The following is a 26,246-nucleotide window of genomic DNA, read 5'->3' as shown; positions in this document are numbered from 1 at the left end:
TACCCCCAACTTTCAATATAAATAGCACATATGACAAATAGATAAGAGTAAATTCAAATATTAAAATAAAAGTGTAACAAACACAATATTTGTATATATTTGTCCAATTTTTTTCTTTATCATTTAAAAAGTGTAACAAACTAGATAGGTATATTTATACTTACTTTTTCATTATTGTAATGATACTCTTAAAACAATTTTTCTATAATAAAGATTGTTGTTGATGTCATTAAAAATATAAAAAATTTATATTATATATTTTTTGCTATACTGGTATCATTGAAATAGAGAATTATGGTTAATTTAGTTTGTTATAACTTGAAAGAAACAAACATTTATATTTTTAGTTTTAGGTCCTGTTTGGTTTGAGCTTATGTAAATAAATAGCTTTTATTTTAATTTATAAACTCTCACTAACGAAAAGTGTATCTTCATAAACGGTTTTTTTTTTCCTTCATAAACTACCTTAAAAACTTATAAATAATACATAAAAACTTATTTATTTGCATAAGCTGTTTTTTATAAGCTCTAAAATAAGCTAATCCAAACGGGCCGTTAATCAAAATCAAAATTTCATAAAACAATCACCATTCATAATTTTCAAACGTTGTCACAATAAAAAGAGTGGAAGGATGTACATGTGAGTGCCCATCTTTTTGCTAGTAGATATATCAAGGGGAATGATAGGGCATTTGGTAATAAGTATACATATTAGAAGTAATATTTATACCAGATTGACCCACCATGAGAATACTACATAACATGTTATGAAGTGTCATAAGATAGTCTCATAGTGATAATGATGTATACCACTCTTAGACATGAAACCACTATCATGAGTAGATGTGGACTCAAGTGCTTTATTATCAAATCAACATTATTTGTAACATGATAAATATAAAGTTGGTTAGTGGTTAGTTGATGAATCATGTTGAGGGACATGAGTGTCCTAGATGATATTTTCCCCTCTTATATAACATGAGAAATATCTTTTGGTCTCTTGATGGAATATGACTGTAAAATTACATGGCCATGCCGAACTAAGTCAATGTGAGATATTAGATTTATTCGTTACTCTATATATTTAAGGATAACAAAAATATAAGTATTGGGTTATACAAGGGTGACACGATTCATACCTTATGTTCAATATAGATATAAGGCCAAAAGAGTAATTATACAAATTGTCATTATCACTTGGGTGACAACGACGTATTCTTATATGTCTATCGTTGTTTATAATATTAATATATGATTTAATATTATTATCAATGTTACGAGAAACTACAAGGTCACACACATATTATGACAGACAAATGAAAGAATAAATAAATGAGACTTATATATATATATATATATATATATATATATATATATATATATATAATGTTAAAGTAAGGTTATTCTCATTACAACAATTCACAAGCGTCGTTCTCTTATGCATTTCAATTTTTTGCAATACGTTCTTCTTTATTTTCTAACATCTAAGTATTTTTTCATAAGATCAATTATCCGCACATCCACTTTTTACATTGGAAGGCCCCCAACTTTTCCAAAACATAGTAAGAAGTTGTTCCCCCTTCTCATGACGCGCTTTCTCCATGTTGAAAGCAGACGATAGAATTGCGTACGTCGAACTAACCGAGTAGACCCCATTCGTGTCATACTTCCATAAAGAAAAATATCCCTCATAGAGAGACTACAATCATCAAGCATCAACCTCAGATTGTCCAACATCTCATGCTTATATGTACTCTACCTCCCTCTATATCTCTGTCTCTATATCTATATCTATATATATATATATATATATATATATATATACACTGAGAAGAAAATTTCAATCTTTATCATTATCTTCCTCCAACAATAAAGAATGTTTAGATTGGACCTATACAAATTAATCATTTAAATATAAGCATTAATTAGACTGAAATCTAACAAATTATACCTAAAACATTCATTCGATATTTACTCTTTATAAAAAGCGCTACACATATCTTGCATTGTATTATTGTTATTGTTATTGTTGTTGTTGTTGTTGTTGTTCTTCTTCTTCTTCTTCTTCTTCTTCTTATTATTATTATTATTATTATTACTATTATTATTACTACTATTTTTATATATTGTTTGTATTTTAGAAAATCAACTTGAAAAATAGTTAAAAATCTCCCAATTCATATTAACTATTACTCACCAAACTACATGTTAATTTTATATATATTGTAATATTGATATCATTATCTAAGTCACCACGAGTCATCCCATATTTAGCACGGGTCACTACACTAGTATTTATAAATAAGTAAATAAGTAGTGACTTGTTATTTAATTAACGAAATTAGAGAAACTTGGTACTCCATAAGATACAATGTATTTTAATAAAACGTGGTGCACCATATGATATGGTGCACACTAGTGAGTCTATAAATAAGAATCATTAGGGCGCATGTTATAATCATCAGAAAAAATATAAACCATAGCCGCTCTAAGTTCTCTAACCGTTATCTCAAAAGCTCCGTGCGTTTTGGCTAGCACCTACCACCAGAGAAGAGCTGTATGTGTGGACGAGTAACCACTTTCATATTACTCACCTGACACACAACAGATGAGGTATCTTCTTATATACTCACCGTAAATACAATTGGCATTGCTAACTCAAACTAATGAACAATACACACAAATATATTAAATATAAAAGAAAAGATATTAGAAGTTGGAGGAACATAAAAACCAAGGCCAATAAAACTAAATGGATGGAGAGAGAGAGAGAGAGAGAGAGAGAGGGAGGGAGGGAGGGAGGGAGGGAGAGAGTATTCGTAAAACTTTAACATATTCAAAGACCCGACCCACTCCGGTTCTTGTGATTATTGTACACACAATTTAAATCAAACAGGATGGTCTGACGGCCCTCTCTTATTCGATGGTTCCAACGAGAAAGTCTAATATAGCCACAACCCCAAATCAAAAAGATTTAGACACACTCACATAAAATGAAAAAAATTACAACAAAAAATAAATTCAGTCACATCAATTATTATCATTTAATTTTATTCTTATTTAAATTTTTATCCAAATTATTTTGATTTGGGGTTGTGCCCATCTAAAACTTTCTTTGGTTCCAACTAAATAAATGAACCATATGACTGACTCATTTGGTTTTTGACTTTAAGTTATTAAGTTTGGTCTTTACCACTATGAGCTATGTGGGTTATAGGCTAATCATACTCATTTCATTTTTTCTCGTTACTTTGATATACTACTAGTTTCCCGTAATTATCGATTAAGTTAAATAATTTTAATTTTTTTAAAAAAAAATCATGTGAATATGTTGATAGTGGACCGATTCAAAGTTAAATTCTCTAGATGGAGTTTAAAGCCCCATGTATGGGATAGAGACAATTCATAATACAACTTGTTTTTGCTGTTTGAATTTTTTCCTAATACATGACAAGGAAGGAGCTATGAATGGAACCGTATATACATATTGCTTTAGAATTTAGATTCAAAGACAAAATAACAACTTATTATAATGAAGACAAACAATCATGTCTTTACTGCTTGATGTTTGATGGTACAATCGGCACAAGCAAACATCCACACTTCTATTAGCATGAAGATGGATGGACTTTTCAAGTCAGAGCTGCGTTTGAAGGATCATTTGCACACTTAACTTACCATTCAAGCTAGAGTTGAGGTCAAATGGCCCTTCAACGTCCCATAACTTGATATAGAATAATAAATATTCCTCCTTAACAATGATACAAGGAAGAGAAATCACAAAATTTGAAAAATAAATAAACTGTACTGTAAAATGACATAAAACTAAAACCAGACATTCCAAAACCACTCTTAACATGCCCTTATACAAGTTAACACAAACCTAGCTAATAAAATTAATGAAATCAACTTTTTTGTCTAAAAAAAAACTAAAATCAACTTTGTAATTGTAGTAGCCAATAATGGTTCAAACCAAAGTCTCGTGGATTTAGTTGGAGTATGATTTAAATCAATGTGGTCGAATCAGTAAAAATAAGATAGCATCATTTTTTTCTGTAGACATCAACTTTTTTTTATCCAGTTTTTACTTTTTTTTTTTTTATCTAGAGATAATATCAACTTATACAATTGATCTTACTACAAGTCACTCAATAATTCAAAAATTTTATTTACCAGAGAGAGATATTAGCGCATGATAAGGAAACTCTTTTAATTGTTTTGGTCAACCCTAAAAAGCCAAAAACAACAGAAGTAGTGGCATGTGGATGAAAAATGCTTGGTCAAAAATAAATAAACAATGTAAATGGTATTCTTTTACTAAATATATAGGTTACAATGAGATATACTTTTATTTTTTTATTTTTTTGAAGAAGCAACAAAGAGATATACTTAAAGTCAAATGAGAATATTTTCTTTTCTAAACTTTACAATAATGGGATTAACATCCTTCCACTTTGTCCCCTCCTAATCTGATTGCTTTTATCTTTTGTGTTCTCTTTATGATTTACAATTCATATCAATCTTCTTATTCTTTCTAGTTCCTAATCTTCTTTTGCTTTTTAGGTCACAGCTTTTATCATATAAATGAAATATTTAGTCATTTTCTATGACTCCCTCTAAGAAAAAAAACCCTTTTGGCCCCATCTTTGGTCCAATCATGTGGGGTCTTCTGTATGGGCTGACTTCATGAACACACCCTCTCATTCTTTTGTTTTTTTCATTTAAATTTAAAATTATTAATTGGTTAATCAATACATAAAATGTTGATATGAGTGTGATATGGCCTTTGCTTTGATAGGTTGGTCATTTGGTGTCGTCAAAGTGGAGACTTGGTCCCATTTGGTTCAAGTCACTTTGATAAGCAAGTTTTTACTACTAGCATTCTTGAAATCTTTATTTTCTTGCCCTAGAGTAACTTTTTATTTACACTTTTCTTTCTTCTTTTCCACAAAAAACTTAACATTCAAAATATTTGTACATATTGACTTGACATGAACATTCCCAAATTGCTTAGGGTTGTTGTCTCCACAATCACACAATTAGGGCAAATCACCATGTTCACATGGTTGAGACTTGAGAGGCACCAAAACCCTATTACTTAAGTAAATATATTTTATTTGACACATCCAAACATTTGGGGATGTATAGATAATGAGTTGCAATATCTTATTATAGTTATTAGCTATCTACAAAAATAAAATTAATCACATATTATAACTATCTAAGTTTTCATCAACATTTGATATAAATTTCGTGTTTCAAAATACCCTCAATCCAAGACATGCCAATTTGTTAATTATTATTACCACTACATAACAAGCAAAATAATTATGACTTGTATAACAACCTGATGTAAGCCACTACATTGTCAAAAAGACATGTTTATTTAGGGCATAGGTGAAATGCACAGGGGACCCATCAGTCACTTCATGTGAGTGAATGTAATCAAATCACCGATGCTTGACAAAAAATTAAAGTCAAAATAATTCAGCACCACCAAAAGTCTTCGTATAAGAAGTTCCCTTCAAAAAAATTCAAATACACTGTGAATTTGTGAAGTAAATCCATACCAATAAAAGGTTCCCAATAAGGGTGCAAACAAACAGCAATTGATTAAATTTGAAGAATAGTACCTACAATTGAGATGCAAAAGGAATCTTGAGTTGTTTCATGACCATTTTTCCCGCTGTTTTTGTCTTCACTATACCATGATGGAAATGAGATGTTTTACCATAATAAGTTCCTTTTCATTTCCTGTTATGCTACTCTTTCTTTTGTTTTATGTAAAAATTTACATGAAAAAATTGTTAAATGGCTATAAATAACTGGTTTATGTTAGGGTTGAAGGAGAGATGATAAACTAATATAGGCTATAGTCATTATTGTCAAGTGCTGCAATAGATTGTTTAAGTTAGTTTTTTATGCTATTTTTAAGGCAAATAAAAATTACAGTGGCTGATAGAACAAAACTATTTTATCTTGTATTTTAAGCACGTTTTTTGTGCTTACCAAGTAGACATATATATATATTTTTTAAGCAAAATTGGGATGCTAGCCTATTGGCACACAATGATTATCATCTCTATAAATATGTGAAAAGATAAAGTTCATCTTAAGAATGAGAGGAAGATATGATAACTCTCGATAATATGCATGTTTTTAGGGTTTTTTGAGTCTTTATTTGGTTATGTTCTAGGTTTTTGTTAGATTGATTCGATTTAAATAAACTTTGGGTTTGTAATTCTAGTCCTTTAGGTGTGTTTGCTTTTAATTTCTACCCAATCATACAATTCGTGCAATTTTGTTCTATTTCTTGTGTTTAGAAACAAATTATCGGTCCTCGTGAACTTAACTCAATTGATATGAACAATGCATAATGTATGCAAGATTCGAGGTTCAAACCCCGGCTACCAAAAAAAAAAAAAAACAAATTATCCGTGAGAAGTGAAATTTCAATAGGAAAGTTAGGAAGTGATTGTTAATATACATCATGATGATAGAATGATGTCAAAATTCAAGCATCAACAATAATAATTCACAAGCTGCTTCTTTATCTTTGATGGAGAAAATCACGACATTTGGGATATACGAGTGAAGTCCTATACCTAAAGGATTTAGATATTGTGAAACTTGCCAATTCAGTGATTGAACTTTCAAAATTAGTTTTTTTTTTTTTTCCTTCACATATTTGGAATTTATAGTTTCTTCCTGTATATCATCATAACATATGAATGAAGATATTAGCAACAAAAAAAAAAAGTAGGGTTTTCTAGTAGTGTTACTAAGAGTGTTTGGATGAATTAGTTGGAAATTTTGGGAAAATTAGAATTCATGGCAATTCAAATACTTCCATGGAACTCCCTTCATATTTACATTTTGTTGTTTGGATAGAGTAATAAAATTCTTCATTCTTATACATTGTTGGACTAATATTTTTTTTTTGAGAGATTAGTATAAATATATAATAAGAACTGATCCAAAATAAAAAAATTTAAAAGTCTTGGCTCAAATGTGAAATTTCAAATAGGGACCAATTTCAAAATATAAAAAAAAATATCAATTTATAAATTATGAAAATTTATAAGGACTTACTTGCAAATTATTCATTTTGAAAATTTATAAAGATCAATTTGCAAAATTTGTAACAAAAATCCAGGGACCAATTCTCTAAGGGTGTAGTCCATATATTGTTTAGATATTTTTTTATATTTTTTTTGAAAGAATATTGTTTAGAAATTTTAAAACTGGTCCTTATAATTTTCAAATAAACCCCAAACTTTTTAATAAATTGCAGATTAGACCTTATCCTTGTAATTTTCAAATTGATCCCTCAACTATCTTAAATTTTAACTTTGACCTAAAACTTCCAAAATTCTCATTTTAACCCACTTTTTACTATATAAATTTATGCTTTTATTTTTTTTATTAGACCAAAAAATTTAGAAACAAAGAGAATTCAATTGAAATATTTGTAAGGCCTATATAACTGTAATTCTTTTAAAAATTTCAATTCAATAAAAAATAACCTAGTGATCAAAACAATTTTTCCCCACTAAGAATATCCTTTATATATTTTGCTGATTTGCAGATTTGACATACTTCCACTAGACTAACCTTGTTAGATGAACTTAAATCCTCTATATCTGGCTTTATAGCTCAACTAATCTTGGGTATAGCTTTCTAGGAGTTAAGAGGATCATGCATTCACGCATTCAAACTTCGATAATCGTTCGATTAAACGACCAATAAATTAAAATTTCAATTTTTTAGATCGTCTGATTTTGATCGAGCGACTATCGATAACGTAGATGCATGAATGTGTGCTTTCTTTAATAGCAGCAAATCCAATTTCCTTAATCTTACGGTCTACAACCGACCGCAGCATAAACTGGACCATATAGGATATATTTTGATGTGTTATTGGAGGTGGTGTTTAATACTAGCATTACTACAAGAAGAGCCGGACAAAACAAGGTTGGATTGCAATAAATGAATGGGAATAACCAATTGTATGTTTTTGGGACCTCTGACCTAAATTATGACAATTACTTGCACTTTGTGATGGTTATGTTTATGGAAAAGAGGGTCTGCTAACTTCATAAGTAATTATTGACTCCTCCGTATGAAACGTGATGCAGCTTAAAATTCTGCCCAATTCAAACAAGCATTAAACAAACACAACTACCTCTCCATAAGTCATTCTGAAGTTCCATTTAAGTCTCCGACACTGTTAAGGTTCCAGATTATCAGTCTGTACCTCTGTTTGTTTAATTGTAGAATCTCAAAATTGTAATCTATCTTGTAAGATTTACATAGTAAAAATGTCCTCATCTTTGAATACTATTTCATACAGGTAAGGGGTTGTAATACAACTACTATAGGATGAAAATGACTTCACATGTTTTCTTTTTCTGATTCAATGTAACTTCACATTCCAACAACTTGAGTGCCTGTTTCAATTAGTTGAATAGAACATGACACAGATGATTGAGAAAATGGATGACAATGCAAGTTCATCAACAAAATTAGTGGTTCCATACAAGATATAGGTCTATTTCATGTGACTATTGTGTGTGTCCCTATGCACTAAAACTTTATGAATATCAGCCTGTACCATAAGACATTGTAAAGGAAGATGGATAAAAACAACATATATCCAAATGAATGAAGACAAATGCTAACATTTGCCGAGTGTCCTAAGATATTAACTAAGAAACAAACATGTGTTTGATACAGACATAAAAGAGCTTACACATATAGTCATGAATTGTTTTATAAATACATCTCAACAATAGTATAAATATGGTGTATGGGTTCTCGCAACCAAAAGTTGCAAAGATATTGTTTATGGGTTTTAAAACAAGGTAATTCTTCATTAAAAATGCATTAATCAATAACAGGTAAAGGTGCGAAGCTAATAAAAGAACAAGACCCCTGAATTAACCTAGGAACCTTTGCATAAGCCATGCCATTGTCTTGTCCGTTTCATGAGCAAAAATTCAAGAGAACCAGTATGTGGAAGCATCTACTTTTCTTTTCCATGTACATATTCTCATAACTCAGATTCGTTCACATTCACGTGAGCCAAAGAAATGAAGAATATCAATACACAATTGTGGAGCATTACTAATCACAGGATAAAGTGAGCAATAATCATTAATCATGCTCACATACTTGATTAAAAGGTATGATAAAATATAACATAAATACATACAGTACAAACTAGTAAAATTAATGCCAAACTGCTTTGAATTTTACAGAAATTGTACTGCTGATGCTAATTAACATGTGCCAACCCTTGAATTTAACAGGACAAAATGGGGTAAGGAAGGAAAAAGGAAGGGATAATTTTACATCACTCGTTATAGGATGCGAACCAAGCTATCACAACAAAAACATGATGGTGTTCTTCTGATGAATTCAGACTGACTCAAATAAATTTCAAATTTTCAACTGCTCCAAACTCTGCAGAGTCTCTGGTTGTGGTGGTGAATTGTTCTCAGTCTTGTCCATCTCAAGAATTTTAGCTGGAAGCTTATCTTGCTCGACAGGGGTACTACTGGCAGGTAGATCTTTTTGGATGGGGGCAGGTTCATCTTTTCTTAGTGGTGGGGCAGCAAATACAGGAACAGCTTGCCGAATACTGACTGGAGGAGCAATTCGTACAGGAGGAGCCCGTATTATCTGATGCACTGAGGTAGGTGGTGGAAGAGGTGGTGCAGAGAACACAGGTATTACAGTCCTAACAGACACTGCAGGTGCAATCCCATGGCAAGGTCTCATTTGTCGAATAGGAACATAAGGGGGTGCTCCTGCTGCAGGGAACCTCAGAGGACGGGTCACCCGGCTTTCTATTGCAGAAGATTGTGGCTGCTGCAAAATGGACTTGTCACTGGTTGCTGCGGCTTGCGGATGCCTGCTTCGAGGATTTTCATTTGGTGTTGCCGATGAAGGTCTGTTTCGAGGTCCTGTCTTTTGGCAAATTAGAGGAAGGATCTTTGATGTGGTGGCAGGAGATTGGGAACTAGTTGGTCTGATATTTTGAATCTGAAACTTCTTCTGAAATGGAATCCGAGCATTTGGATTAGACATTGACATCTTTTCCTTCAGACGGTAGTTCAACAAAGCCCGTGCTATAGTGATCTGTTCTAATTCGTCATTGTTCTCCGGTTCAGTTGAAGAGCTAGCAGTCTCTTTTGCCACTGATGAGAAAGGAAATTATTGTCAGTTCATATTCAGTTCTTTCTTTACAAGGGAAATAAACTATCTGACTCGATTACACAGAAAATGCTTAAGTGGTTTAGATTGTGACAAATGTAACAAACTATATGGCACATAGTGATAATATCACGTTGTTCAATGAATTTAACTTGGAATAAAAATACTTAGGCATCTAAATGGAAATTATTGCCCATTCATATTTCAGTCTGTAACACACCTGAGGCACTAGCTGGTAAGGGCTTAGCATTGTAAACCTCAATGTAGTGAGTTCAAATCCCCTCAGGATGGTTGTAAAATGGCTACTACCACTTCAATAAAATTCCCTCCTTCCTGATTTTTTTTTTATTTTATAAAAAAATCAGTCCTTAACAAGGGAAATAAAAAATCTGACTCCGAGAGACAGAAAATGATAAAATGGCTTAACTTGTGCCAAAGGTAACAAGCTTTATGGCAGGCACATAATTATAATATCATGTCTTTAAAGGATTTAACTTGGAATAAAAATATGTAGGCGTCCAAGAAGGTTTGTTATTACTGTGTTGAAGATCATATTGGCCCCGAAGACAAATAAATTATGGAAGCACAATAATTTTGAAAAAGTTTAGTTTTTTTTTTTAGAGCATCACCGATTCACCACAATACCATAAGATAAATTTTTCAGCCAAAATCATTGGGCAAATGTCCTAAAGACCTGAACAAATGTGAAAAATCAGGGAAATGGGCTTTAGTTAGGTATTGGCTTTGTGGCCTATGTATATTCAGAAGACGAGTTGATTGAACATCCATATATTTCCATGAAAGTAATTAATTTTTCAAACAAAAGGTTAGCCACCCACTTACATTGCTTTAAAGATGACCAAGCTGCCATAGCAGCATTTTTCTCGGCTTGTTTCTTATTCTTCGCAGGTTCACCAGTAAATGTGATTCCAGCCAATTCTACTATCCCAGTAAAAACAGGTAAATGTCCAAGGCCCGATCTGTACGTTGTGTACTGAGGCAATGGAGCCCCTACTCGCTGTGCAATTTCTTGCAAGAGGTTCTTGTAGACTCCAGTCTCATCCTAAAAAAAGTTGAGCGTGATAAGTATAAGAACAAAGCTACTGTGTAAAGAAGACATGCCAATCAGTGTAGATATATAAACATATTAGCAATGGTATCAGGCGAAAAGAAAAAATAACACATTTAGAACAAGGCTGCCTAAAATAAATCCAATAATGGATCAGACAGACCCATCAGTGGACCACTTATCCTTTTCTAAGAAACTCTCTTTTGATTTGGATATATATTGGATACTTGAAGGAGACGTAATACATACTGCATACATAGGAGAAAATATAGTGCCCTGCATCATGTGCGGGATTCCTACATATTCCACTTTAGAAGATAAGGTGAAGATCAAAGGTGATATCCCTCATATTCCACTTTTAGATAGGTTTCTAACAAAGACTATATATCTGTAATGGGCCTAACCCTTCCCTGTAACCCCTCACTATGAAAGAAGATTTACAGCACTAGGTTGTCTTCGCTTTTCATTAGCAACAACAATTAATGGTAAGATCGTTAGTTATATACCTATCAACACCCTATGAAGCACAAACATTTCTCCATCTTCAAGAGTTGGGGTTCAAACACACTTTCTTCAGACAAAAACACCGGTATAACACATGCATAACACTCCTTACTAGGCGTCTGATTAAAAAAAAAATATATTTTTTATTGACATGGAAATGTGCCATACATGGCTAGGATACCTCTTGGACAATTCACCAATACTCAACTATGGGTTGAAAAATGTAGTATACAACTCTTATAAAAGAATTTTAATTTTGTTTTCAAAAAACTTTTGTTAATGTCAACTATACTCAACTATCCATGAATGGTTGAAATTGACTTCATTCATTCATACTCTTAACTAACAGCACCATATATATATGCATGCATATCTTGCCCCATTGTCACATATACATTAGACATTGTGTTGGTGTGTTTGTGTTGATGTCAGTACACATGTCTAGTGTGAGTTTTAGTCTGCAAAATTTGTGCTTTAATTTTAAATTAAAAAAGACAACAAATGTGTAAGTACAACTCATGATAAAAAGCAGCAAAGACATTGATATGCTGCAAAGACTGAATATGAGGAGTCCTGTAAGTACAACTCATATGATAAAAAACTGCAAGAAATTGATATGCTGGGGCGCTGGTTTGAATCCGCAACTCCCCACATCTTAGCACATAGTGTTCGTAAATGTTACCACTAGACTCTTTGAAACAGAAACAAAAGATCGAATTCGAGGATTAATATAAAAGACCACTTAAAAAACGGTCAAACCACTATAATTTTCCAAACTGTGTTTACATAGTAAACAGTCAAACACCGTAAGTACAAGTCATACTGTGACACTTTTGCTATATACAAACGGTAAAACACAATAATTTTCCACTCGAACATTATCAACCAAACTCACTTTGATGCATTAGGTTCTTCATTAACCTTTGTTGAACCAATACAATATTTGATCTTATTCAACACGTAAAACACAAAAAAAAAAAAATGAGTATTCTCAACTTTTAATTTTCATTCTAAGTAACATAGATGGTTCAAATTCAACGTTCATCAGAACGCACAGTGCGCACGTTAGCAAAACAGATAATACTTTGCTATTGTACACTTTTCATTTCACAACACAAAAATTTCAAGCATTGAAATGAGAGAGAAAACGAAACTCACGAGGATCTTAGCGGCGAGAGAGTGAGAAGGACCACGGTGAGAAAGCGAATTAAGCGCAACTTCAGCGGCGGAGTGTTCAGCTTGACGGAGAGTTGAACAGTAGTGAGGACTTTCGAAGATCTCGCCGTTAAAGTTAACGGTAGCTTTAAACCTCGGCGCGTGATCAGGACCTTCACGAATGCAAGTGTAAGAAGGAAGATTGAAGCAGCTTCTCTGCGCCAGCTCTTGAAGCTGGTTCTTGTACATTTTCCGATCTCGAGAGAATACAATCAATGGTGGAAAATGGATCGGGTCGGGTTATTCTCCGCTGGAAATTGTTGCCGGTGGTTGAATTTGGTGTTAGGGTTCCGGGAGGAAGTTAGAGAGAGAAAGTGGAGGAGCGAGAAAGGGAAAGGAAAGGAGGAGAAGTAGAGGAGAGTAGTGGACAGAGTAAAGAAAGAGTAATTAGTCATTTCTGGGTAAACAACGGTATACTATTATTATTAATTATTAATATTATATTATTATATAATTTTTTTTAACTCGATATCAAACTAAAAACCGATTATTATGAAGATCATAGATACTTAAAGATCTCAAACCAACGTCATCAAATCAACTCAAATAATTTATTTTAATTGTTATTTTGAATAAAAAAATTATAGTTGTTATAAGAATTTAATCAGTATATTTTGTTAATATACAATTATTTTACACATACATTTAATAATATATTGTCACGTCAATTAATAAATATAAGAATAAGATTTATTATATTCATTAATTGATCTCCCATATTATAACGATTAAACTCTTGTTATAAGGCAAATTTTATGGTACATTCAAAATTTTGAGTGTACCGGTACACCAAATCGTTAAATTAACCATTAAATGAGTTGTTTTTTGAAGAAAAAGAATTATTTTCTATCATTCACAATTATAATAATCAAATCTTATTTACCAAAAGCTTCGACGAAATAAAATTTACTTTTTTTGTATTTTTATTACTCATAATAAAGAATATTGATTATTTTTTATGAGAAAATGTTAAAAATTTAATATGATTCTTATAAACAACGAAATGATGTTTTTCTTATAAAATGATGTTTTTTAAAATATAAATATTGAAAAATAGCTTTTTATTTCATGAAATGATCGTTAATTTATAATTTTATGGAGCAAGAGTATCGATACACCTCAATTTATGAGGTGTACAATAGAAGTTCCCTACATATAAACCCATAAAATAAAGTATTAGGAGGTTATTGAATGCGTTGTTGTTGTTGGGAGTCAATTTAACGTTGTTAGGCTGCTATGCAGGTGTAGCACTGCATGAATGTCATCTTTTCCTATATTATGTATCTCTATATTTTATTGTTACATTTTCTTATCTCCATTATAAGATTTCTCTACACAAGATAATCTTATTTGAATGATGAGAAATGATAAGATTTTTTTACCGCAAGAAGTGATTCATTGGGAAAAACCAATGAGAGGAAGTTACAAATGTAATATCGATGCCTCATTCTCCTCTTCTCTTAACAGAGTTGGTATTGACATATGTATCAGAGATGATGCAGGTGACTTTGTGCTTGCGAGAACTGATTGGTTTTCTCCTCTATGTGAAGTCACGATAGGAGAAGCAGTTGGGTTACACACGGCGATGCAGTGGATATTAGACCTCCAATTTGATAATGTTGATTTTGTCCTAGATTCAAAGCAGGTCGTAAATTCTTTTCATACAGAAGTAGATGATGATAGCGAACTTGGTTGTATTATTACTGCATGTAGACAGTTGTTTCAGGATAGTTTTCAAAACTCTCATGTCAAGTTTAATATGAGGCAAGCTAATGGGGTCACTCATGAATTAGCGAGGGTAGCCCCATCTGATCCTAGCCCCACCATTTATGATGATGTACCGTCATGTATTTGACATCTTTTGAGTAATGAAATGAATTAATTTCTTTCCTTAAAAAAAAAGGATTTTTTTACACAAGATAATCTTATTTGAATGACGAAAAATGATATTTAAAGAACTATTTTATGATAACTTTTGTGACGACTTTATCTCTTATATTTATATTGTATTTTTATTTTTTCTCTTCATTGTTTTAGTTTCTGTGTCAAACATTTTTTTGTGTCTATATTTTAGTTGTTCAATAAATTATTTTAAAAAGTAGCTGTTCAAATAACTTTTCTTTTGAATTATTGTTGAATATTAAATGTAAATATTTCTTTCTAAAATTTAAATTTTGATTCATTATACTGTGAAAGATGAGATCATTCGATTGATTCAACTTCGTTTGCAATTGCAAGGACAAATCTATGTCTTTTGCAAATCGATGATTTTCCGCACTTTTTGTCATTAGATTTTTTAGAAAAAAAAAAAAGTAAAGTTTTACCTCCATTAAATGAAAATGCATACCATGAAAATAGTTTTTCTTTTGTGAATTCTGAATTTTGTGAAGAATCAAACATGCATCGTACAAGAAATCATGTTTTTCAATGACCGTGTTGTAATATAAAGATACTATTTTTATTCAAGAACATAAAGCAATTTTTTTTTAGGGATAATATTTTGCCACTTATATATGTTTTTTCATATAGGTCTTTTATCTCTATAAACATACATAAGTTAATAATATTTTGAATTTTTTATTAAAAAACCGATGATGTGGCAAACCATATAGGATAATATTTTTTATGATTAAAAGTTAAGAATATGATGCATCTTCCTTTTTCCTGGTTTTATTTATTTATTTTTAGTGGGTTGAAGGTGAAAGTGAAGATTAGGATGAAGAAGAAGATGAATATTGTTATAATTCCTGAGTTTCTTAATTTTCAACATAAACTTTTTTTAAAAACTATATTATCCTACGTGGCTTGGCTTGTCACACCGTCCGTTTTTTAATAAAAAAATGCAAAAAAAGGATGAACTTGTATGCCTTTATAGAGATAAAGGACCTATATGAACAAAAAAGTCGAAAAATCGATTTGTTACAATTAAATAAGATAAAAGATTATGAAGTGATCTTGCCTAAAATTAATTTTAGCTTTATAAAAGAACCAAACACCCCTTAACTTTTTTCTTCTAATCGAGAACATTCAAATATGTTAAAATCATCTAAAAATGCTTAGATGAGATGTCACATGTTTCTTCTAACTTAATCAAGGTTCATGGTTCGAATACAACTTTGAGCATACAATAACGCTAAAACTCTTAGAGAGAGTTTGCCGCTAGGTCCTACAAGGTTTGAGAGATTAGTCTCTGCAGTTGCGCACACGGAAAATACTTGATTTTAAAAAAAATATTATTTAAAAAATAGTTTTAGCTTTCCAACGGAATTAAACACCCCTAAATAAAAGAACCAAACGCACAAATTACATTGATAATTATTTTAAATTTTATATTGTTTTTTTTAAGGAAAGTTTATAGTACTCGCCTTGGTTGCCTAAAAACTTGTCTTTTTCATACTCTAATCAGTAGCGTTTACACGACAAAGCAGACTTTTAGAAGTTCCGTTTTGGCTGTATTATTTGTTTAATGGAGAAGCAATATATTAGTAGAGCAAGTAGCATTTTTCTAAACAAAATCTTGTTCACGGGTAATATTTTAATCAGGGTCAGTATTAGGGCGAAGAGCTTAGATTCTCTTAAAAGTTTCCTTTTTCAGAAATAAATAATTTCTTAATTTCTGTGAATAATTATGTTAAAAATTGAAAAATGTGTGTCTTGATATACTAAAAATTATAATAGAGCTTTCCACTTATCATAAAAAAATATTATTCTGAATTACACTTTGTTTTAGTGGAGCAAAAGAGTGTTAAGTGTCGCCTTTTTGGTAATGGAATGGATTATGGAATGAGGGTGTGGAAGTTTGTCAGTTGTTTTCATGCTCATTCAAAGCACATTACTACTATCTGTTTTTGTGATAAATGAGGGGTTAAGTTGGGGAACATAATCTTTTTAAATTTCCGGAATTGTGGAACTTTGACATCAAAATATAGTTAGATTGCCATAAAGGAGTTTAATTGCACCTATGACAAATTGGAGCCACCGAATCCATTGTGAAGATCCTAAATGTAAATGTACATCAATTATGAACCCATGAATAAGGGAGGCTGAGAGAACGAAGAAAATTAAAGTTGAACGCGCATTATCCTTATTGACACTATGCATTAAATGGGATGGAGCATCATATGCCATTACAAGTTATTAATATTTTCAACTTTTGCTATACATTGGTTTAAATATGAAAACAATCAAAACATTGTATCGTTCACTAAGGTGTGGAGAAAGATTCAATAAACATAAACAAATATACAAGATTTAGATCTAACTATGAAGAAGTGTAATTTGACACCACCCCAAAAAAGGAAGTAGTGTTACAACCATACTATGGTTCATCTGCAAACACTCTGTTTTGAATCAGTCATGATTTTACAGTCAAAAAAGTGTTTCGAATCAGAAGTGAAGAGGAGAAGAAATAGTGCTCTATAAAATAGAGTTAAGATTTGTACCATACAACTGCTTTTTCAAATATGTTATAAATAACCATCTATTCCAATGGGCTCCTCCAAATAAAAGTCGTCATATTAATGCATGTGCAGAAATCATGTCACCATCTTTAATTCCTTTACTCTCACAGAGCTGGTGATGTTATTATAAGAATAACACAAGGTATAGTAATAGACACACTGTATACTGATTTAACATCCAAATATTTTCATAAGAAACTACATGAAATAATAAAGAATAAACTTTATAAAACTTTTATTAAATACTTTCTCTTACATGTTTACAGTATTTGATAGGAAATCACCATGAAAAAGGGCTACCTCCTAGCAAAAATAATTCATTTTCGACATCTTTAACCCATTGACATACCCGGTTGCACGTCTTTATTGCTGAGGCCTGCAGAAGGTCATTGTGCAAATAAAGTCAGAATTTTTCCCAGCAGAGTAGGGAAAATAAATAAACTTTCTACTTTCACATCACTTTTAGAGCCATTTTTCAAATAAATGGACCATTGGACCAGCGATGTTTTTTCTCCCAACTAACCATCAATCGTATTGATGAAAAGATGGATGAGGACTATCCTGATATTTTATCGGATCTTCATTTGATATCCATGATGAATATAATAACTAAGAAATCTTTTTTGAAACGAATAACTGAGAAATCTTGTAGGCAAGAAAAAAAAATACCTTGTCTGCAAGGGGATCAAATGCAGCATAAAGTTCAAAATCCTGAGCTACCCAACAGAGCAGAACTGCCACACGAAAAATGATATTCTTAGTTTGATCACTGTTCAATGAAGCATGCAAATGCAATGACACTTTATAACTCAAAGCAACAAAGACAAAAAAGGTTAACTCTGGAGGGGTAGATCACCCAAGAGTTTAGTTTTCAGGATCAGAGTTGATTTTTCGCACAAAAAAATAAACAAGTAAAGATTTCCCTGTCTTTTATCGCACCTTATGAAAAGCAAGGGGTCAAATTTTCTAAAGAATCACTCATTATGAAACAAAAAATTAAAGTAGAGAACAAATACCTAAGAGAAAAACTTGATCCCCACTCATTTCTCATAAAAACAAAACATCAGTTCATATAATTCAAGAACAGAGAGAATTGCATCAATACATCCATTTCTTGGATGTACCATAATACTACAAAATATGAATTAAAATATTCATTACCATAGTTTTCATCCCTTTTAAACTGAGTTTTGTGTGGCCCAATTCCTTTATCATGCATGGATGCAAAAAGCTTCTGGTACGCTCTAAACAATCTGAAACAATAAAAGCAGATTATGCTTTAGATAGAACAAAAATGCAAAAAAAAAAAGAAAAAGGATAGTGTCATAACATTACTACCTTTTCTGCTGCTGAGGAGTGTTTATAGGTGGTGAGAACTCTGAACATACATACTGATCCAGATATTTGCTACGATATACGAAATGCCACAAACCAGCAACGCCACCAACAACAGAATTAGATTCTCTCAATCTATCAGGAGAATCTGGTTGAAGCCTATCCTGGCCCAAATGAGGAGATGATCCAGAACGAGATAAGGGTGGCAGATCATCAACATGCATTCCACCATCAAGCAAGGATCTCTGAACTTCCGCAAGGACATTTGACTTCAAAAGGACCGACTCAATACGAATCCTATGAATTGGCAGGCAAATTTTTTAACCATGCATGAAAAATATAGTACTTCAAAAGGATCTCTTTGCTATGAACCATTATGTTCTTTCCTCTTTTTTATTTTACTTTTTAATAAAAAAAATAATGAACAGAACAGATGCAGTGATCATATTACCAAAACATCCTTTACCTGCAATCCTTGAGATGGTAAAATGTATCAGAATTATTTGTCAGCAATATCAAGTATGTGTCATCCTGCGACAGATATACATAAAACTGTCATTTATGAACTTAATGTATAACATATGTAAATTGTCTATGCACTTCTCACTCACATCAAAATAATGGATATAAGCATACAAAAATGCTAAAGGGTTGTATCTTGGCAAGCAAACAGGGGAAAATGCCTCTGAGGTCCTGCATGATTATAGTCCAAAAGAAGAGAATGAGAAAGCCAATAAATCTACTTGCAACTGAGCAACATAAAAGTAGTTTACTGCTCATAGGGTCAACAAAACAAGACATACAGAGTCGTATATAGACTGCACGAATAGAAAACTATGCCATCAAACCATCTCTGAGATGCTATTTGAAATATAAAATAATGCCGGTTCTACTTGCCTAAAGGACTCTGTGGACATAACAAAGTTGGCCAGTAGCAGCATATCATCTGGATGAAGAGAGGCTTTCTGAGCACCAAATAGACTGATTACCTGCCTTCAACCTTTAACAAGTTATTTTATCATTTTATGTCTGCACATGACTTGACAAATTGAGTATAGTGCTAAACCTTGTGTCTACACATCAGTATTGCAAACAGAACCCCGGAATCAGCAACGTCTTGCAAGATGGCACCAGCAGCTTGCCTTGTTGCATATGCAAGAGGCAGACAAGTATAGGCATGAAGAAATGTAGCTGGATTCCTGATACAATCACACAATAACAACCTTAACTACTGAGATATAGCATAGGGTGATGGGAAACCAGAAATATTAAACAAACGAACAACCTCCACAACTCTTCCCACCAAGGGTAAACACAAACAGCAGAAAAAGCGTATAAAGATACTCCTATACCTTGGAGAAAAGATTTTATAGTTTCTCCTTTAAAACAAAATATCAGACTGCCTAGATTAGAGAAACGAACCAACTAAAAGAGTGGATCAGCGAAGAGAAGACAGTGTCTGTTCCACCAAGCAAGGGCGTCATATCAAACTTAGGATTCTTCTCAAAACATTTGTTTACTGACTTTGTAAGTATAACAATCATCTGCATATGTATAAAAAATAGGAATGCATCATATAACTGTCACAATTCACAACATTACCAGTCCATTTGAATAATTAAAAAAGTGATGCAACGGCGTACAAGCATCAAACTCAATTATACCTGTCCATAAATGAGATCCAATTGCCTTCTTAGGGACTCGTATGGCTCTTCTGTGCAGGTGATGCAGACTAAGTAAATCGGTCCTTTCACAAGAAAAACCACCTGCACCATAATTTCAAACTAAGATTTCACAACACATAATCATTGCGTTGCTACAGAAATGCCTAATAAATAAAATCCTCTCTCTAAAACCACTGATGAACATAATATGAGAAACTCAGCAACCAAAAGAACAACATACAACCAATATTTCTATCTTACAGCAAGGATTGAAATATCATTTTGCATAACATGATACTAGTTATGTGGGCTTCAAGTACCGACTTATAGGAAATAATGCTAAACCAAACAATATATTGATTAACAAAACTTTTACTAGAGAAAAATGTGTGATCAGACCTGATGCTTTCCAGCCTTCACCAATTTGACACGGTCACCCCTGAAAACAAAGAGAGAAATCTTTGAAAATTCCTTCTCAAATTATATCTAGATAACGAATCAAATACATTCAAGAATGTTTTAATAAATTAACCAGAACAAAGCCAGTTACAATACCCATTCTCAACAAAGGAAATGATTGCTTGCAAAGTTGCTGAAAAACCAGCAAGCTTGTGTTCATCTCCATACCTGGAAAAAAAAGTGAGAAACAAAAAATAGAGAAAAGGAGCACAAGTTTAAGGCAGCAATCATAGAGATATATGAACAATGATTGAGGGAAGCTCGCATGAGGAGTTGATAAACACTAACCTAGAGTATATTGGTTTTCCGGAATGACTCAGAACAAAAAAATGCTTCTTCCTTTTCCTCCATGATATGGAAGCATCATCCTGCACTTTATTCATTAATCAATCAGGATGTGGTATTACAGGTATTTTCAGTGTAATGCCTCATAGGGCATGAATTTGAAGAGAAATGTTTGTATCAGAAAGCTAAAGTACTTAGCAAGAATTGCAGAACAGCTCTTAATAGTATCTATAACAGATTCACAGTTGATTTGAGTTTGGAAGTCAGTGCTTAGCACCAAAACAACATTTATCCATTTTTAAAGCTGAGATGCTGTTAGGATATAGAATAAAGGGGGAATTAGACTATTTAAGAGTTGTTGGAGCAATTAGTTAGTTAATTGGTTACTGACTACCATGTGTTAATAGTTGTTAGAGTAGTTAGAAATTATCATGCATATATCAAAGAATTTATTGATAGAGGGAATCATCGACTATTGTAAACGTTTTGTAAATAGACTAATAGAGTGGTGACTCTATGATTGAACTGGAAACCCTTGCAGGAGAGTTTTCTCTATTATTCTTTCATATTTTCTCAATAAAGGTGTTCCTACTATTCAGTCTAATTTTCGGGTTACTAACAGGGTTACTAACAGACGTCAACTTCATTCCTGTTTTGTCATTCATGCATTTAATTGTGTGTTGCGACCAGAATCTTAAGCACAGTGGGAAATCCTTAAACAGACGTCAACTTCATTCCTGTTTCCCATGCTTTTCATTTTCACTCATGCATTTAATTGCTCAAGTTAGATGCTTATGTATGTCTTTTGATTTTCATTTTAGACCGTCTAAATAAATTAACATATATGTGTCCTTGTCGGAGTCCATGCTTCATAAACGAAAAGTCAAGTGATTTTAAATTTGATAACAAACAACGCTGTTTGTTTAATAAAACCTATACTCTCAATATTAATGAATCTTCATCCTTAAGGAACAGCTGAATGGAATGAATCTGTAAGTTGAATTTCAAAGTCATTCATTGAAGACTAAACATCGGTTCATAATCAGTAGCCACATGAACAAATCAAAATTTAGATTTCTAAACAGTCAAAACAAACACAATTAGGGTCTGTTTGGATTGGTTTTTGTGCTTATCTACTGATGAGACTGTTTGGGAGAACTATGAAAACAACTTTTAACATTGTCCATAAACTGTTTTCAACTTATTTTCATAAGTTCTCCAATATAGCTTATGAAAACAACTTATGGCATTGTTCATAAACTGTTTTCAGCTAATTTTCATAAGTTCTCCAATATAGCTTATGAAAACAACTTATGGCATTGTTCATAAACTGTTTTCAGCTAATTTTCATAAGTTCTCCAATATAGCTTATGAAAACAACTTATGGCATTGTTCATAAACTATTTTCAGCTAATTTTCATAAGTTCTCCAACATAGCTTATGAAAACAACTTATATCTTATACCAAAACAATTTAACTTCATTTTGTTTTTAAATAGACTATACATAAACGCTTATCACGATGGGTGCACACTTGTGCTATAAGCTACAAATAAGTTGTTTATCCAAACAAAGCCTAAAACAATGAAGCAAAATCACATTAATCCTATACCAATGAAAAGAAAATGAACCTAATTTTCTAAACTGAATGACACAAATTACACCTAACACTATCATCACGAGATCAATCACAATAAACGAGATGTTGAAAGCAAAATTGCGAATAAGGAAGAATATATACCTCATCAAGATGTCGTTCATCAGGAAAACAAGAATCATGCGAATCATTAGAAACTGAGGGTGGAGGATGATGAATATTCATTTCTTGAATTTCATGAGAAATGGAATCTTCATCAACATGAGACACACTTGTGGCGGTGCTGCTGGCGCTACCTCTTTCGGCAGCGTAACCGCTACTGGTAGGACTTGAAGGTTCGGAGGAGTGTTTGGAGGGAGTAGATCCATGAAAGACTTCGTTTTGTTGTTCGGAGGATGATGGTTCGCCGTCGAAGAGGCTTAGAGAGAGTGGTGGGAGGTTGAATTGGATCGGAGAAGAGGAGGAGGAGGAAAGAGATTGGTCCATCGGTGGTGCAATTCAACTGTGATGAGAGAGAGAGAGATTGTTTTTGTTTGGATTTGGATTATGATAGAGAGTTCTAGTCGTTCGATCAAGATTCGATGATCTGAATTTAAAACAAGTTTGCTTGTATCATTTCATTTCTGCTGTTTTAAATTTGAAAACTTTTGATCATGATCGGATAATCAGATCTCTCATGACTGCATGCCATTTTAAATGCATAATTCAAACTTGTTTTTTGCTTTTGGCGAGATTTGAGTGGTGCATCGGATGTGAAACCTGCCACGCAATGAAATATTTCGTAATCAGATGCTCTTCTAATTACCTATTTTACCCCTAACAAACATCGATTTTCCGAATTTAAAAGGTAAAAAATATACATAAGTTTGATAATAATTTTGAAACTCGTAAACTTTGATATTTTTTGCGTTTAAAACAATGGTTATGTAACTATTTTTTTTTAAGGATGCAGCTCTAAAGTCATTATCATTGTTATTTTTCGTGTATTTTTTTTGGTGATAAACCTAGACGGGACATGCTTGGAAGGTACGTTTTGGTATGATAAGAAAGTGTGTATGGATTGTCCATCTAGTAGTTATGAATTATGGTTTTTAAAATTTTATTTCCATTTCATGATATTATGTAGGTTATGGAATATCCTAAAATTGATTTGACATGGGACATTACCAAACCAATGATTTTGAGGATCTTAAAACTTTCTTTGTATATGAGTTTTGAGGTGGTACTTATCACTTTGTCTTCAAACAACAAAAAAACCGTATTATTTTGCAGTCAATCCAATTTACTTTTGAACATGAGCACGCAAGTTTCACTTCCAATTGTTTGGCGTCTTTACATCAAAAGTAACAATGCTTGTTTTAAACATTTTGAGCATGCAAAATTATGTATTATCGATAGGATAATACATAATTGATCACATACCTTTTAATTTAGTGTTCATATAAATTGGATTGGATAGAATCATAGAAGTCATAAAATATCATGCAAATAAAAGGAAATTACACTCAATGTGAAAGAATCAAAATATTTTTTATTCAACTGTATATTCAATTACAATTTGACAATTGCATTATATAGCAATGTCCATCAACCAATGGCGGAGCCAGGAATATTGTAAAGCCCGGGCAAAAAAAAATTTGCAACACATTTATAGGGCGTACATAAGAAATTGCAAGCAAATAATAAAAAATGTAAAGAAATTGCCCAATTTATAGGGATTTATATAAGAAATTTATAGGGATTTACATAAAAAATTGCAAAAAATTTGGCCCGGAGCCCGGACAAGTGCCCGGGGTCGCCGGGCCTTAGAACCGCCCCTGCCACCAACGAACCCTAATTACAAATAACTAACTAAGCCACCTCATCAATTACTAAAATTACTTTCTAAACTTATCCAAACTGAATTTTCTTTTAGTATTTGACATTAGTCGACGACACTAAAGAATAACCATCCAGTCGATGGGCTCCTTCAAATAAAATTTGCCATAATAATGCAGGTGCAGAAATCATGTCATCACTTTTTCTTAGTTAACTATATGTTCTATATTTTAAATTTTTGCCAAGAAAACTCAAAGTCTTTTTAAAAGAAACTCAATGAAACTGATTGAACTATATATAATAGAATATCCATGAAAATTTGAAATGTGAAGTATCTTGAGAGAAGAAATTTGAAACAATAAGGCACTGGAATTTATGCATAGTTTCTCTTATCCACGAGTTTGCCAATTCCCTAAATTGGAATCAATTAACAAGTTAGTGGATAGAAGTAAATATCATTGTTTTAACAATGAAATGAGACAGATTAAGCAGGATATAATTAAGGTGTACCTGAGGAAAAACAAGAGCTTCCAATTTAGGACACCTTAAGAGGAATTCCATTAATGTTTTTCTACTGAAGATAATCTCCAAATCCAGACAAAGATGTGTCAAATTGTGGAGCTCAGGAAGGGGATGGAGATGATCAATTACATAGAGAGGTTCCTAGTAAAAGGAAACAACAATAGACTTGCATGGGAAACACAGCCAAAGGCAACATTGTGCGTCAATACGCATCTTATTATATTATACACAATATTTAAAAAGATAAATGAAGATGTTCAGAAAAAAGACAATACATACCCTAAAAGTGTCCGAATAAGGAGAAGAAACATATTTCATTAAATAAGTAATTGGAAGGTGTATGTCAAATTCAATATATGCATCAACTATGGAAGTTGGGGGGTTAACAATGATATATTGTATGGTTGGACGACTTGTGCAAGTTAAAGATACAAGATTGACAGCATCAATCTTGACTGAGAAATCGGAGAAATCATCACAATTTAGGCAATAAGGGTCAGAACGGATGGTCAAAATCCTCAATGTGGAGGTAGCAATGGTGATTTGCTTGATGTACAACCAACAGCAATAGTTCAAAGTCAATTCTTGTAGGACAGGGCACCCCTCAGAAAAAAAATTGTTCAATTGATTTGTCACTTTCAAAGGTAGCATATGAACGATTTAAAGTTTTGAGGGTAGGGAATCGAATATCTGTAGGAATAAATAGAGTAAAGCCACCAAGATGTAACGATAGTTTAGTCAATGAGTGAGATGTTGAGAAACTACGGCGTAACACACAAGTGGTATTTCAATATTTTTCTACATTTTGAGTGATGATTCATTGATGAGATATGCTTTACTCCCCAAAACAAGGTATGGAAGAAGATGATGGACATCATTGGACACCAAGCTGCTGCTGATTTCAATCTTCTTTTTCTTAAACATCTTTGTTTGTATTAATATACGTATTAGAAGATTATTATATATAAATATTATACGTTAACTTGTCAAAACAATAATCTAATTATATGTTAATTTGTTAAACACTATGCCTATTGGACATTTAACTTCTTATATTTCTCAAATTACTAGTCATAACCAACAACAAGAAAAGAAAAAAGT

General features: G+C 32.3%; 3 protein-coding genes across 4 annotated transcripts; all 3 read right to left on the bottom strand.

The window, feature by feature from the left end:
* Window positions 1–9,130: 9,130 nt before the first annotated feature.
* Window positions 9,131–13,398, bottom strand: LOC11408899 (double-stranded RNA-binding protein 2). The gene is made up of 3 exons (XM_003597202.4): window positions 12,950–13,398; window positions 11,062–11,281; window positions 9,131–10,202 (listed from the first exon to the last, which is right to left on the bottom strand). Exons 1-3 carry the CDS (start codon window positions 13,193–13,195, stop codon window positions 9,442–9,444), a joined length of 1,227 nt encoding a protein of 408 aa, XP_003597250.1. The 5' UTR covers window positions 13,196–13,398; the 3' UTR covers window positions 9,131–9,441.
* A 3,820-nt stretch (window positions 13,399–17,218) lies between these two features.
* On the bottom strand, window positions 17,219–23,551 carry LOC11411455 (vacuolar fusion protein MON1 homolog). Of its 2 annotated transcripts, XM_024776834.2 has the most exons (15): window positions 22,950–23,551; window positions 21,213–21,292; window positions 21,021–21,092; window positions 20,865–20,904; window positions 20,466–20,567; window positions 20,224–20,345; window positions 19,868–20,000; window positions 19,699–19,790; window positions 19,413–19,494; window positions 19,268–19,332; window positions 18,805–19,098; window positions 18,628–18,719; window positions 18,136–18,200; window positions 17,723–17,842; window positions 17,219–17,632 (listed from the first exon to the last, which is right to left on the bottom strand). In XM_024776834.2, exons 1-14 carry the CDS (start codon window positions 23,289–23,291, stop codon window positions 17,747–17,749), a joined length of 1,677 nt encoding a protein of 558 aa, XP_024632602.1. In that variant the 5' UTR covers window positions 23,292–23,551; the 3' UTR covers window positions 17,219–17,632; window positions 17,723–17,746. The 2 variants fall into 2 exon arrangements, with proteins under 2 accessions (XP_024632602.1, XP_003597248.2); XM_003597200.4 differs by having other exon boundaries at window positions 17,219–17,842.
* Window positions 23,552–23,882: 331 nt separating this feature from the next.
* LOC120578266 (F-box/LRR-repeat protein At4g14096) lies at window positions 23,883–26,025 on the bottom strand. Its single transcript, XM_039830835.1, has 4 exons — window positions 25,425–26,025; window positions 25,134–25,286; window positions 24,959–25,035; window positions 23,883–24,030 (listed from the first exon to the last, which is right to left on the bottom strand). The coding sequence occupies exons 1-3, from the start codon at window positions 25,794–25,796 to the stop codon at window positions 24,997–24,999; spliced, it is 564 nt and encodes a 187-aa protein (XP_039686769.1). The 5' UTR covers window positions 25,797–26,025; the 3' UTR covers window positions 23,883–24,030; window positions 24,959–24,996.
* Between the last annotated feature and the right edge of the window lie 221 nt (window positions 26,026–26,246).

This window comes from Medicago truncatula, chromosome 2 (assembly GCF_003473485.1).
Source record: "Medicago truncatula cultivar Jemalong A17 chromosome 2, MtrunA17r5.0-ANR, whole genome shotgun sequence".
In the NCBI taxonomy this organism is placed as follows: Eukaryota; Viridiplantae; Streptophyta; class Magnoliopsida; order Fabales; family Fabaceae; genus Medicago; species Medicago truncatula.
The sequence above is the reverse complement of the archived record's forward strand: the minus strand, read 5'-3'. Positions and strand labels throughout refer to the sequence as shown.